Raw genomic sequence first — 15,916 nt, 5'->3', positions numbered from 1 at the left:
TTTTTACATATTTTACATAAGTATCCCATTTATTTCACTGCAAAAACCACAGTTCCTAACCAGTGTAACTTGGCCAGTTAGTCAATAGAATAATTCTATCAAACAGGTAGAAATGGGTTGTTGGATTACTTTTCACCCTAAAGGACATTCATTGGAAGAGTAGTTTCAGTATTTGGCATCATTTTTATAACTTTTTAAATTACTCTGTCCACAAATAAGTCACTTCAAGAAAGAAGCAAAAGCATGTTTCCTATTCATTCCCAAACAGCATCTAATGTCATGTAATAAGTGTTGAACAGAGTAGAATCATGTACTCCAAATACTTAAAAACTTTGAGAACTTCAGGTATAGATATGTCCCTTATTGTCTGACATGAAGCGTCAAAGAGTATTCACATTTCTGAAGATTCACAGTGTTGTGAGGGAGAAGGAAGAGGCATATTCTGGGTGCCCCAGGATCTCAGTAAGTAAATTGAGTCTGTGTATTAAGATCAAGCAGCAATATGGAAGTAGAGAAGACAATTACTATGTTATTCTGCCAAGAAAAATCTATACACAAACATATATGGAACTTGTTTATCCTAACATGTCCTGAATCCAAAACCAGATCTCATTTTTTTCCTTCTGAAATGCAATAGTTTAACACATACCAAATAGGTATACTGATCCATTTGCCAGTGACGTAGACTGTTAAATTTCCACATAACAACAGAAGAAATAAGAAACTTTCAAAGTACTTTCTCCCTTGGTTCTAACTGGCATTATCTGTCCAGTCCATAGTATCCAAAGAAAAAGGAAATCGAACTCTCAAATTCAGTTACTCTTCACCTTTGTAGCTGTCCCCACAACAATTCATCATCCAGAAGCATCATTAGCATCAGATACGGTACACTGACATAAGACATTGTTTATTGCATTGGACCAGAAAGGATTTTAATTAAACCACTGAAGTACACTAACACATCTAATGACATTACAGAAAGTCAGCAGGGATGCAACATGTAGGGGAGTGTTATATTTACAAGCTGTCTTTCAGATTTCCATACTAGGAACAAATAAAGGTGATGCTTGCATCAAAGTCCTTAACCCCTTTGTAGCCAAATACTTCAAGAAAGTTTCCATAGCTCAGTGATAAGAATGGGTTATACTGCATTATTCATCTTTACTGCATCTATACTGCATACTTATCTTTAGCTTTGCCCCTTCAGGAGTTGGCTGTCATCTGTTGGAGCCTGCTATAGCCATAACACACTAAGAAGCACTCAGCACATCATCACAGAGCAGGAAAGGGGTTGCTACTCCACAATAGATGTCTTCCAACAAGCACGCTCCCCTTAGAAGTCCATATCTACATTTCCCACACTGTCATCCAATACAGAGAAGATTCGCATTTTGACTGAAGACACCTACTGACATAGACACCTACACACATCTTTTTCCAGAGGCAGAAATATCTTTTTCAGTTTGAACCAGTGCCACACAGTGTAAGAAGTATTGCCAGCTGGTCTGTTCAAAATTGTCATGAAGGCTGAGTTACTTTAGCAGTGTAGGCCTGGTATGTAACATACTATCAGTGGATCTTCATTATAAAAATTACAGTGTAATACTGCTGTTTACCTACATTACCACAATTGTATATGGTGTTCCTTCCCAAACTTGCAATGAGCTTCCATGACCTTAAAGTCTATCTTTTTACAATGTTATTCTACCTACTGCTGAAACACAGCAGTCATGATCTTGCTAATGGACACAGTAATTATGCACTATTTGTAAAGCTCCTTACTGTGACTGAGACTACAAGGCTGGAGAAAATGAGCTGTTATTTTTCAAGATGCCTTTACACATACAACATTTATGTGACTGTATGAATTGAAGACTATATCAGATATCTATAATCACTGTGATTATTAAAATGAAGCTAAACAGCAGAACACTATATTCAGAGTGTAAGATACTATCAAAGGAGATACAGCAAGTCTATCCTACTTCCTAGGGATGCACACTCAAAGCTAAAAAGCTCACTAGATTTGCAAGTGAACACATTAAAGTGTTAGCTCAATTCAAAGAACAGGGAACTTGTGGCTTATTTCCAAAGAAGGTGGCCAGCCATGGGAGTATTTTCAGCTGCCAGATATATACAAAGTCACTGTTCAGTTTTCAATGGAGCAAGAGCATTTATTTTTAACATTAAGATTAGCTACTTCTGGTTCTCTTGATCAAACTTACTGTGCTTACAACTATGCATATGGTCTTTCTTGATCTTTCAAGGCTATTCTCATGCAAATGTTTTGCTTTCATGCTTGCTGTTGCAGTTTTAAGATTGCTGACTGCCTCTACTGCATTTAAGCGCGAGATGAGTCTCACGTTTTCTGTACAGTCTTTTCAGGCTCAGCTATTTCCCAGCACTTCTTGTAATAATTATCACTTGTGTCCAGATGCAGAAAAGCAGAAGGCAGCTGCTCTTGCAGGCAGTGTCAGCTGGGAGCACTTCTGCTCAGTTCCCAGGCCCTTGGCCAGCAGGGGCGAGCTGAAGGCTCAAAGCCTCCCCACTTTCAGGGATTCTCCAGGATTGATCCTATTGCCTCCAACTGGTCAAGAGACTTGTGCAGTCTCTTTGTCCTGTACAGCAGCCTTTAATTATGACTTAACTTTCCCTAGTAATGAGGGTGCTTGCCAGTCTCACCTATCAGTGACCTGACAATTGATTTCTGCTGTGCTATTTCCTGTTGTCATTTTCAGCCTTCCTCGTGAGAGCAAGATGGAAACTCTTAATCCCAGAGAAGAGAGAGATCTCATTTCATAGTGCAGTCTACAGAGCACTTCCCACTGAGCTTCTACCATCTTTTCAGAATAGCACATTTCCTTTTTTTAGGCCAATATTCAGATACTGAAAAATGTCACCACCACTCCCAGTTCAGCTCATCTTCCTTTGTTTCCTCAGTAAGCAAGTTAGATTAATTGAAGCAACAGCTTTGTAATTGGTTAGAGAGCAATTCTTCCCATTCCACCTTTCCTATGTTTCCCCACACTCAAGAGGACAACTTTTGCTGTAGGTTTAGTTCTCAGCCACATTACTTCCCTAATTCAGTTTATCACACAACTGCTGGTGACAGCATGGGGGAAAATAGAGGAAGCAGCGTACAGAGAACTTCTCCAAGAGGTTCATAGTGACTGAGAACACAGCTTCAGTGCCTGACTCCACAGAAACCAAGGTAGCTGAAGGTACTGTGCCAGTAGTGACAGTATCAGTCTCCCCAGTGACTGTTTCTTATTTCCCTTCTCACCTCCCTTCCCAGCCAGGTGCTTTCAGGCCAATTCCTTTGTTTAACTTGCAGCTGATTCAAGACCCAAAAGGGTCAGAGAAACACCAGACCCAGCACAGGGTGGAAGATGTACCACTGAGTCAGAAGTTGAGATAGAAGGAAAGAAGCAGGACTGGGCCTTCTGGCAGCCACAAGCAATGGGACATACTGCTGCCTCTTGCAGCTTCCCCTCCCAGCAGCAGCTTGTTGATTTCAGGAATGAAGCATCAAAAGGACTGTATATCAGATGTGTTTTGGGATATGAAACAAAAGACTTGTGCAGGTTATCCAGGGGAGAGTGACTGCTGGAGGCAAGTAGTCTCCCGGAAGAATTGCCATCATCTCAGCTGCAGACCAGCAATAGGAGAAGAGCTTACTAACTTCAGGAAATACCAGGTAGAAAAGCAGATCATTTAAACAGGAAAAGACAGGCTAAAAAGAAATAGCACAAGGCAGGCCAGATTTCACAACGGTGCAGAAGGGCACCGCATAACCCAAGTTATTTGCATATAGATATTGGAAAGGAGCTCAGACAGCTGCAGGCAGCAGCTGGCCTCAGATGTTGCCTGACCTCGATGAAGGGAAGATTATTAAAAAGTTAACAGTTCCCTACAAGATGCCATTATTAACGTGGGTCCAAAACCAGCTGAGAGCTCAGTGTGCTCCCAAGAAGTCCTGGTCAGCTCCTAACATATTAATTCTGCATCCAGCAGAACCCCACTGAGAACTGCAGCATGTCCTGCTTCTTGGAAGATCCCAGCTCACTGGCATTTTGACTAAGACTAAAAGCATTATCCTGGACATTAATTCCTAGATCTGGCCAAAAATGGAACTTCTGAATTTCAGTATTTTTCCCTTTGTTCTGTATCAGAATGAGTGCTTGCAAAATTTTTTTTATAGATGTAAAAATAAAATTCAATGAAACCACTAATGCAGTAGTATTGACATGCTTCATTTGAACTTTCACTTTCTATAAAAACTTTAAAATAGAGTGATTCAACTTTGCCAATTTTTTCCTGCATTCTTAATCATTAATGAAATTGAGTCCTGCAAAATTGTTCAATTGATATAGCATCTTTAGAGTTAAATGATTCTGCTAGAAATAAATAAAGAAAATATAAATAAATAATAAAGAGTCTGGCTCTTCTGAATTCTCTGAATATACATATATAAAAGTCAGATTTCCTAATCTTGCAGTCCACATTAGCACCAGGCTCCCCAGGCTTTTTCTAAGACTGAAGTTCTAGAAGTCATAGCAGCTTTTTTCCATATGTGGGATTTGTTTCTCTTTTCACACTAAAACCTCACTTAATTTGCTTAAGCATTTAGCAGTGCATGACTGTAAAAATACGGGAACTGGTTTTATTTTCTGTGTTCCAGTAAGTATTCTTCCAAAAAAGACTTACAAATAAAGAACTCAGCCTACAGAGCATCACTGTTATGAGAAAGGCAGTATAATTCTTTGATTTTTGTTGAAGAACTTCAGAAACTCCTCTTTCCATCAAGTCAGTTTAAGACTAATCAGAACTTCTATGTCCTAGGAAAAATAACATGAACTTTCCCATCTCACACACTAAAAAGATTTATATTGCAGATGAGGTGTTACTGCCACAGACCATGGCAGTTCTCTGCAGGCAGCTCTCAGGGAGAACACTATTCATTCAGCACAAAAGATTTGATATGACAGGTTCAAAAGGTTTTGGATAGCCAAATGTGAGTTGCAGGTTCTGAGTGTAGAATGGGCTGGAAATGCTAGGTCATAGCTAAATAAGTCACAGAAACAGCCACCCTCAGCACGTAAAAGAATAAAGCATCAACTAGTTTTTATCTTCACTGGGGCTCCTTCAGCACAAAAAAAAAAACGTGTACACTTCAGGTATTATTGCAAAGCATATTTCCCTCAGAACAATACAAACCATGGGATTCACTGAGGTACTACTGCAAGAAAATCTCTCTTGAAGGAAAAACATGTTTATATCTCAGCAGTCAAATAAATGGGGCAAGGTAGGCAGTGCAGATTCCTCAGCCTTGGAGTTCTGGCAAAACAATACATATTATATATGTATATGTGTTGCATATTAAGTGTATAAGTTTAATACGCATTGAACATTAATCAGACCTCCGTGGGGGAAAGCAGGAGGGGGAAGTAACCTTGATTTTCACTTAAAACGGTAAAAGAGGCATTGCTACAAAACAGATCCCCAACAGTGCTAAAGTAATACTGTTAGTTTATCCTAAAAACATCGAGTACTCTCCTATTCCTTCTAGCATGATTGAAAACCAGACCTCAATTTCCCATGATGCTTTAATCACGATCCTTAAACAGCAGTAGAACAATAGTGGCAGCAGTTCCTAATAGCTGACAAATCCACAGAGCCTATCCCTATCAGTCCTATATACACCAAGGTTTTCCTGAGCATATACCCTACCAATACAACTTTATTTGCACTCTGGGAGGTTTTCTACAAGTCAAATACAGAGGCAGCTACTGTGAAATCATGGAAATAGAACGTGCATCAACTCTGGTGCCATTTGTGTGACTTATGATTTCAGTGCTGGAGGACCACCAGCACACAAGCAGTAAGGAAGCTTCTAGGCTCCCAGTGAGTGCAGACTAAGCCTCCGCACATTGCAGCCAGCCTGTTATTGCAACCCCTTCCTCATGCAGACCTGAAAGGTCAGAAGCGCATCAGCACTGTTAAGTGCCTGAAGAGGATTAGCTGTTGGGATAGATAAGCACATCACCCAACTCTGGCTGGTGTGACTTAACTAATCTTGTCCTTACTGAGCAGCTCTCTGACTAACAGGATTGCTGATCATCTCTGCTCATGTTCAAACAGTAGGCTCACCTCTCCTATATCACAGCAGCTGTTTCTTAACACATCCACAACTGTGACTTCAGTTTCATTGCAGAATATCAGCATTAGCTGTCAACAAACATGATTCATTTTGTTTTGAAAGTAACAGAGGTGAAATGATAGAGGCAGTCTGTCATGATTCACTTGAAACTGCACAGATCTGTTTCATTGAATTATGCTATGTTATATATATACACACACACCCCCCTCTGGTATTTACAAAACTTAGTATGGATTGAAAATAGCATAAAATACAGATTTATAGCAAAAACACTGAACAGTTCTTGCCCTAAGTTGTCAACCTGGAAAAATAAATCATTTTTCACTTATTTCTGCCCTCTTCTAAATACACTTCCACTGAAGCACATTTCCTTTCCCTCAGATTTCTGCTCATCTTCACTGAGCATTCTCCTGATATCTTTTGTTTTAGACAGACTTGAATTACAAATGATCCCTTAGTCATAGAGATGGCATCTGAAGCACAAATTTAACATATTTAATATTTCATTTTTGCATCATTTTGTTCTTTTTTATGTTTATTAGTCCTTTATCTATTGTACATACAGTAGCAAAGGAGGCAAAAATGAATTAAAGCTTCATTGAATAGATATCATGCAGAGTTTTAGCAAGAGATGTATAAAATACAAATGCTGTTTGAGTAATATGTATGACAAATGAGGTTATCAACTATGGTTCAGAAAAAACACTTAAGTACATACTTCAGCATATGAACACATTTTTATCTTCAATGTGAGTGACAGAAGCAGGTACCCACATGCTTTCTTGATTCAAACTCCTTGCATCTTGCCTGAGCTCATGTGAGAATTGACACTTCACCATGACATCCTGATTCCCCTCCCAGAGAAGCCTACACCTCTAACACCACAGCTCTGAAGACTGACTTCTCTGTTCATAAGTAGTCTAAAATTGGGAACTGCCAAACAATGTCCTTCAGTGACCCTGCTGAGATTCTTTAATCCTCCTCCTCAGCTTTTTGAATGGGAATATATTAATCCTAACATCCCTTCCAGCCCTCTCCTCTCTTAATGAAACCATTTACCAGGATGACAACACTTCTTTTAGTAATGTTTCACTTAAAACAAGACACCAGGTATCACCTGTAAGTAGGCCAAAGTAGTGCCTACTGAAATCTCAGTTCCTTACAGAAGTCTCTATTGTTAGCATGCTACTCAAACTGGTGTGTTTATAAAGCCACTTTGTACACAAAGTGCTTCTGCTACCACTAGATGTCAGCTTTACACACTTTAAAATGGACAAATACATTTGGAATAGTAATTCTACTATTGTCACAATGGAAACATTACTACAGCATTATTTCTGGATGGAGCTTTAACTTTAAGGATTCCACCTCATATGTGCTACCTTCCCTTCTGCTCTTTTCCCTGTGTTTCATAGTTTTCCTTAATCTAAGGAGTATATATACTTACTTTATACATTTGTCCCATTATTTACTCAGTTTGAAGAATCCTGACAGATTCTGCCAGAACTCTGGTAGAATTATTCTATAGCTTAGATTGTGTTTCTAGAGGACAGGACTGAAATCTTATTCTATAAAAGATTTTTACTAAGAAAAGTTGCATCTCCTCTGGCCACTTACAGATCATCTTCTATGCCAGTTAATAGGGGATATCATTAGCATTCCTTATTACAGTTCTATGACTGTTCAGATTTTTACTTTCGTTGACTGCCTGAATGTGGATCACTTACATTTATACTCCAAATTTGTCTCTCAAAAGTGAAAAATTGTAGCTGCTCAGTGACCAAATTCCTCCTAATCCTGGCTTCTGTCAGGTCTTCATCATACCAAATGATACTATAAACAAGCCTTGACATAAAGACGTTCTTCATATTGAGTATAGAGCCTTTATAAAATACCATGCTTTTACTTTACTGGAACAGCATGAAATTGAATTACAGCAAATGAATCTGGGCCTGTATTCTTCTCACCCCAAAAATGAAGAAAATTAGAAGGAATTCACATTTATTATAGTATGTAATATTCAAATGCAGATATACACACAATGAAGCCACTTTATTTTATACCAAGGTTCTCTGGAAGGATCAGTGCCTAGAACTAGCAATGTTACAGAATGCAACTCAGCCCTATCAGAATTTAATGACAAGTCTGGCACCTTCCATACAGTTTTATTGTACAGATACTCACAGTTTATCTAACCACATGGATGAGGATTTTTTGTTTGTTTCACAAAGTCAATGGAATTTCCTTCATCCTAATTCATATAAGAAATGACCTATTCAGAGTCCTACTGACGTATAGGGTTTTCCTGGATTGTTTAAGGCATTATTTGCAAATGCAGCCATATTCATCTTACAAGAACACATCTACAAGGAGGGGCAGAGAAGTAACGGAAAAGAAATGCACATCAGTGAAGTTCAAAATGTAGTGGAAACAACTGTATCACACAGAAACTCCATCAACAACCTCCCAAAAGTCTTTTCGAAGCAATGCCTCTACTTAAAATACCCCTTGCACGATCTCACTTAAGAACTGTGAAAATATGGCAAAAAAAAAAATCACCAAGGAAATAGTCGAGTCCCATCGACATCAAGTCCCACGACCCAACAGTCACTTTCACAATTTACAGAAGCCTTTCTCGGAGAACAGAAGGTTTTTCTACTTCCAACAACTAGAGGGAGCATGCGCTCCTTAGGAGGTGCTACTTGGGTCGGTAAGGCTCCAAATGATGTTCGGTTTTATTACACACAGGTCTACTTAAAGTTTTCCAAAAAAAAAATGCATTGAACCTACCTACAGCGCAATCCAGAGCAGCAGAGCTGAAGTTTTAATTCTCTTCTCTGATGCAAAGCTTCTGCTTGCTGTGCACCCATGCTGGCAAACAGCTGCAGCAGCACAGGCTTGCATCCAAGACATGTCTCTGCAAGTAGGAGTGGCACACCTGAAACATTCGCACCATGGCAGCAGTTCTCCTCTGCCACGATATTATCTAGTGAACAAAGCTGGATGGCTTGATTTGCAAGCTAAGAGTTTTGGTTACTCCTATCTACTGAGATAACTAAGTGACCTGTTATGCAAGTTAATGTCAGATGAATGAAAGAGCCAACAGAAAATGGGAAATCAGTACTTCATTTGAAAAGAACAACTTTTATATGCTTTCTAAAGTACTCTCTAACACAAATTTAAAAAGAAAACAATGAGGAACTAAAGGGACAACCTGGGGTTATGTACCACAACTCAAATCCCTCCAGGAAAGCAGCTACTTCAACTCCTTCTGTATCATATATATGGATATATGGATTTCATCCGTATTAATATTAATCACTGGCAATGTATATATAAGCAAACTACAACAGATGCAATGAACAGTTAAAACCTGGAAGTATTGGTCCTCTCCCACAGGCTATCATGTAGTTTCATGAATATTGATTATGCAAGATATTTTTGTACTCTTCCCTAGGGTCAGAATTTTGTTGGGGAAAAAAAGTAAATTTTCTGGGAATAAATAGATGATCCTACTAAATAAAGAAAAGACAGCTTTCAGTTAGGCCCATAGATGCTAATTTCCTCAGACTTGAGAGGAATTAGTAGTTTAATCCTCTTATGATAGCATGTCTTTAATGGGGAGAAGAGGAAAGAACCAAGTAAAACCTTCTGTAGAAAATATTTACCACTATAAGAAAGTTCAGGTCTACAGTTTCATCAGCTAACGTGCTCAACTGATATTTAAATGTGCTTCATCTGACCACAAAGATAACCTATGCAGGAAGCAATACCTATAGCAGAACACTACTTAAAAATTCTCTGGATTTTAGAGAATAGCAGCTTGGAAGAATAGCAAGCAATAGTGCTGAAATCACCAAGCACTAACGGTTTAAATATTCTTTCTTTTGCAAAGAAAAGAACAAAGATTCAGTCTTTACCATAAAAAGGATTAAAAGGATAGTTCCTCTTATTTACAAGATGAAATAATAGGCGTGGAAATGGCCTTACTATTGCTGGTCATTGATCTGCGGAGGCAATTTGGTGACTCATTATCAGCTGATGAAGTCTGAATGAGCCCAGATGGGCCTGTATGACAATCAGTCGGCTCGATATAGCTTGACATTTCCTCAGGAATTTGGTGATTTCTAGACCTGCTAGATCATTTGCTAATCATCATATATTCTTCATGTAGATATGCAGCTGCTTTTTGTTATAATTACAGGCTAAGTATTAAAAGCAAGAGGTTCTCTAGAGTCTGAAATACTTTATTTTTCACAACAAATATATCAAAGAACTTTTCCCCCATTCAAGAGTTTCTTGAATTAAGTAAAGGCTGAGGCATTTTTATTGAAATCCTGCACCTTCCCCACTTGATTTCCCTGTCTTATGCTGCTGTTGTTAGCTTCCCACTTCATATGCCCAGTGCAAACTCATCTATCATGCTGATGAGAAGATGAGAGAACAGGCATAAGAACTCTGAATGGAATTGATAATTCAGGATTCTTCAGGAAAAGAGAAAGAGCTGGGCTAACATCAAAGTACCATGAATTCAGGATCACTGAAGTTGCTGGAAACCATCAGTTTTAATCTCTATTTCCTCTTTCTGAGGCAAAAAGAGAAGGAAGCTTACAATTCCATGTACTAAATGGTCATATTTTCTATTTAAACCTATGTTGAAAAAGAGTAGGTTAGTGCTAGCACAAGGTTTCTAGACTGAAACCACACAGTAGCATATTTGGTCTAAGCGCAATCCTGAAAATTTACTGCAAACTTCACAGCAAATGAAAACCCATAGAATATGAGCAGCATAAAATAGCTTTAATTTAGTGTAGCTTGAAGGTATGACATAAGAATTTCAGCAGCAAGGTGAGCACTAGCCAGAAGTACTTCCTCTGCCTTAAAGCAGTGCCTTAAAGATGTGAAGACAAGGGGTGTTTGGAGCTGCAGACTACTGAAATGCTTTAACTAATCTTCCAGCAAGAGTTTATTTGCTCAGCACTAAATGGCTGTTGACTCAGCACTTTGTTTGCCAAGATGACACACTAAAACTGCTCTCATTTTTCATCCCCACTTCTTTTTCTGTTGTTGTTTTTGGGTGGGACTTTTTCAGGTTTTTGTTGTTGTTGAGTCATGCAGAAGTCCAGCATAAGAACAGAGCAAATGGTGGCTGCATACTCTCCCAAGCGCTGCTTAAGCCACTTTCCACTCAACCACTGCTACCCTGATCTGCTTATTTCACTAACATCTCCCAGAGAAACTCTGTGGTGGAGTAAGGAGGAGTCCACAGTGGCCTGCTTATCACTTTTTGCATGATTCATTAACCAGCATTATTTGGCATGCCACATGCCCGGTTAAATTCCAGTTTAACTATATACTGTGTGCTACCTTCTTTCCAGAAATGTTGGAACAGGTAAGTAATAAATTGTTAAGCATTAACCAAGACGAGTCAAACATGTAGCTACAGAACAGAAAACTTATTTTTTAATGTTTCTACTTACTTCTCTTTTTAAAAGTTTTCTTTAGTTATGTAGTTCACTTAATGGAGCAGTCTCAATGAATTTAACTTTAAAATACAAAAACTGTTTTCTCTCTTTTCAGAGGTTATCAGACTATGAGCTGAGCCGATTCAAAATCATGCATCAGCCGTAAGTTCCCCATTCTTTTCTGCTTTGCCATGAAGTGACTAATGCTCTGTTGCCCTTTGATAGTTTCTCTGCTATAAATAGGGGAAAATGAGAATAGAAACTCACTCTTCATGTGAAGGCCTTTAATTGATTGGAGTGGAATTTGCTTGGAACAAAGTTCCTGGAAAGTTTACAAGAATTTTGTTTCAGATCAGCTGATAAAAAGTCTTTTCTGCACCAGCTGCAGGATGATAGCCATCCTCAAAACAGTCAGAGATAAGATTAGGAAAGAAGTACAAGTTCAACATTTCATTGAATACATAAGCTCTTCTCTTGCACAGTGTGTGGAGTAAATTTTCATCTGCTGCTTAGATACCAATTTAAGTGATCAGGTTGTCAATTCAGATCACTGAAGACTGAAGCTTTCTAGAGGTAAATATCTGCCCAGCAAAATGAACAAGGTATAATAGAAGGTTATTGTGTATTGCCACATATTACAAAACTGAAGCAAAGCAATAGCTGCTTACCCAAATACCTTTTGCTCCAGGGTTAAAGTCGAGAAAAATCAGGGTCTAATCCCAAAACACCGAAGTCTCTGCTGCTGATTCAGGATAACTTTTCTAATATTAGCTGGCCCAAAAACTGTTGTAATGCTCTAAAAGTTTGAGTAACCCAATAATACTGGACGCAGATACCAACAACAACAAGCTGTTGCTACTCATTGATTACATCAATTGAGTAAAAGATCTTTATATACATGGATGATGCATTCCATCTACTGCCATAATTACAGGCATTTTCATGCCTGCAATTTTACCTATCATTTTATTAAAATATTGAGTTAGTGAACACAGATACAACAGATAGAAAATCATTCCAATAGCACGTGACAAATTAGGTTCATTCCAGAGGATATCCTTAAGGTTCAAGTATATTACTTCTCTTGTATTACTGCATAGAAAATATCAGAGTGTCTTTTGAACTCAGGAAGAGTTCAGACTAATACAGAGTGAACTGCTATCTTTCTCACCTAGTGGTTGTTATTACTCCACATAGCAACATTTTCCTTGCTGGGAAAACACTAAATCTATTTACAAAATAAGATATTTTTCAAATCCCACTCTATTAGTAAGAAGCAAGAGGAACTAGGAGGCTTTTTTACTCATTAAAATCATATTCCTATTGATAAGAATTTGATGAGAGTATAAGTTAATATTCTTCTGGGTTTGTTTTAATAATTAAATAGATGAATAAAGAAAGTGTCAGAGGAGCTTCTGGTGAGGTAATTAAGTCTAATGGGACATCATTTTGACAGGAAATGTAGAAAATATGAATAAAGTTAACCAAGAATGTGACCTCTGTTTCTGTGAGATACATGACCACTACAATATTGGAGCCCACAGAAATCTACTGAACTGAAACCAAGAGATGTGCTAATTTTTGCATTCAAGCTTTGAATTACAAAATTGTAAACAGGAATTACAAAGATGTCTTGTAATAGGAATTCTGTTATCAGATATAAAACAAGAGGCTAGCGCAGATCAGTCCAGCATAACAAAACAAAATACATTATGTGGGTCCCTAGCACCAACTGTTTCACACTAAGATCAGTTGCTATTACATCTTACAAACTGCTAATGCAAAATTTGCTAATTTTCAGCACACAAACAGTTTGCGTGTTTTAGCTTAGGGTCTGCATTGATCCATCTGAGTCAGGTCAACAGATCTGTTTGTGTAGCAGGTTCTCCACAACCAAAACACTACAGACAGATAAACAGGAAAATCTGAAATTGCTAGATAAGGTAAGACCAAAATCCTGTGTTCTCTTCTGTCAACAATCAGGTCTCTACCTGTTATGAAAGTTTCTTTACGGGGTTTCAATAGAGAGAAGCTGGTTTTTCTGAAGTGTTCCCATTCCCCAGTCTAGTTCTCACTAATGCAACATCTGATGTTCTTCTTCAGGTGCTCTTGATGTTCTTAAGATCTTTATGTTCTTCATAAAAAAAGATTGAGTTTACAAGGCTATAAATACTTTGTGAACCAAGTTGTCCTACATTCTGTTAGGAGAGCCCACAGCTGGAGCAATCTGCATCCATACACAAACATAATTCCCTGAGTACTTCACAACATATAGCCACCATCTCCATAACACCTCTCTTCATCTAGACAGTATTAAACCTGTTCTCCAAAGGGAGGAAACAATGGAAGAAAAAAAAAAGAAAGTGTTTACTCTGGGAAGAGTGTATTCATAGTAATTCAGTTTTGATACTCTAAAGTAAACTGTTGCAACACCAGACTTTTTATAAAGCCTTTAATTACATTCTATTATTTCCATTAACCTCAGCTTCAACAGCCTAACAAGAACATAATATAAACTGTTTCTCTTCAGCACTGAAAGCCACAGACAGCTTCTGAACAGCTGCTCAGTACAGTGGTAAAATGGTCAATCTCCACTAGTGTCCTACCAGTGAAAGGCAATAATGGAAGACTTCCTTTCACACTTCACAAGATTCTGCTTTGGAATGAGACAGCAGAGCAATGAGAGACTGGTCCAAGTATGCTCTGGATCTGACTGCTAAGATTGCACAAGAAACTGTTCTCACATGTTCACGTTTTCATCAGCCTTGAATTCATGTTGAGTCTTGCTCAAAGTCCTTCCTCCCACTTCTAGCCCTCTTCTAACTTTCACTATCTAAATTAACTTCATATCACTGATACCTTAGAACACTGGAACTCAGTACTTTCCAGACATGCTGTCTTGCCATCTTTACTTAGCAATTTAATAAGCAGTGCAAATAAGGCCAGGGCTTATAACCATATACAGGAAAATTGATACAGAAGATGCAACTTAGTGAAATACATCCATAAATTGCAAGTACATCTTGAGAAAGCAACATAACTACAGCTCAGTCACCTCAGCTCAGTCCAAGTGCATCAGATAATTCTGCAGAAGTTATTTTGCAATGCCCTCAGATCACTGAAGTTTTACCTTCCCAAGAAAATAAAAGGCCTTCTTTACAGCTAGTGTGATGAGAATTACAACTCAAACCAAGCTCAAGAATCAATTTTACTCTCAGTCTATGAGTTCCAGAAACAGTTTTCCAAAGTCAGGATGAATGCTTTCATTACAAGACCAGCTCTATCACATGTGCAAATTCAGAAGCCTATTCTGGCTGCATCAGATTGTGAGGTAAATGAGAAGTCTTCACCATCAAACCTGATGCACGATATCAAGACTTGAGTTTATCATTTGTATATATCAACATGCAGTTGTGGAAGATCTTGGGTGAACTGTGATAAGGAGCACATAATAAGCTCTGCTTGATTATTGTGTGGGAAGTATTTGAGTTCCCTTTCTTCCAATAAATTTCTACCACTTTTCATTGCTGACAAAAAAATGTTATTTATCAGGAATTTATAGTATATGCAGGAAAAAATTGCTATTCATGAATCAAGTAAAAGTCATATAGTTAAGATTGATTTCTAGATTACTTTCTAACATCTATTTTTCATGTGTTTTTAATTTTTTAAATGAGATAACTCCACACCGAAATTTTTCATCCTTGCCTTCCAAGCCAAGGAAATCTCTTTTTCTGACACATGAATAAATTCTGAAGTGTAAGAGATGTTACGAATCAAAAAAGTGCTTTCATAATACTGAGATATTCCACTTGAACTGGATGCACTTGCATAATTCAAGCTGCAAGAACTAGAAACATTCTACATAAACTTCACCTTCTCTCCTCCACCTGCATTATTCTTTCTTCATTAAGGCAAGCAAATAACCTGATGCTGAAAACTTGCTTTTCAGCTTTTTTTTTTTTTTTTTTTTTTTAATACAGATGTCAACATTTAAGCTCCTGGAACAAGTTACTCTACCCATGCTCCAGGTCAATGCATTAGATAAAAAAGCCTGGATCAACTCTGGAGCTAACTCAGGAGAGTTCGTACAGCAAAATCTCTAGCAGCAAGGGACTCTGATAATGACTAAATCTGAATTCAAAGAAAAAAAAAAGTGGATTTGAGAGCTTGCTTTGCCACAGGCTTCCTAAACAAAGCCAGGTGAACTGGTGCAGCATTTCTTACTTCCTTCCCCACCCACAGAGTGGAAGTTACAGTATTTCCCTATCTCACTGCAGTGCTATAGGGA

At 38.1% G+C, this 15,916-nt stretch overlaps 2 protein-coding genes across 6 annotated transcripts in view; one reads left to right on the top strand and one right to left on the bottom strand.

The window, feature by feature from the left end:
• The window catches only part of BLNK (B cell linker), a 111,319-nt gene that overhangs the window by 17,147 nt on the left and 78,256 nt on the right, over window positions 1–15,916 (top strand). For all 3 annotated transcript variants that reach the window (XM_031597709.2, XM_090145277.1, XM_031597710.2), the window contains one exon: window positions 11,741–11,787. In XM_031597709.2, coding sequence (XP_031453569.2) covers window positions 11,741–11,787 — 47 coding nt within the window. The remainder of the gene's footprint in view (window positions 1–11,740; window positions 11,788–15,916) is intronic.
• Window positions 1–15,916, bottom strand: part of DNTT (DNA nucleotidylexotransferase) — a 163,652-nt gene that overhangs the window by 123,877 nt on the left and 23,859 nt on the right. Inside the window, exon 2 of one of the 3 annotated variants that reach the window (XM_090145278.1) lies at window positions 8,951–9,077. The exons of 1 other annotated variant lie outside the window; for it this stretch is intronic. The gene's annotated coding sequence lies outside the window, so the exon portion shown is untranslated. Of the gene's footprint in view, window positions 1–8,950; window positions 10,167–15,916 lie in introns of those variants that run through there. One more of the 3 variants, XM_090145281.1, reaches the window with a different exon arrangement.

Source organism: Phasianus colchicus, chromosome 8 (assembly GCF_987193195.1).
Source record: "Phasianus colchicus chromosome 8, bPhaCol1.hap1.1, whole genome shotgun sequence".
NCBI classification, from domain to species: Eukaryota; Metazoa; Chordata; class Aves; order Galliformes; family Phasianidae; genus Phasianus; species Phasianus colchicus.
This window is presented reverse-complemented; position numbering and strand designations above follow the sequence as displayed.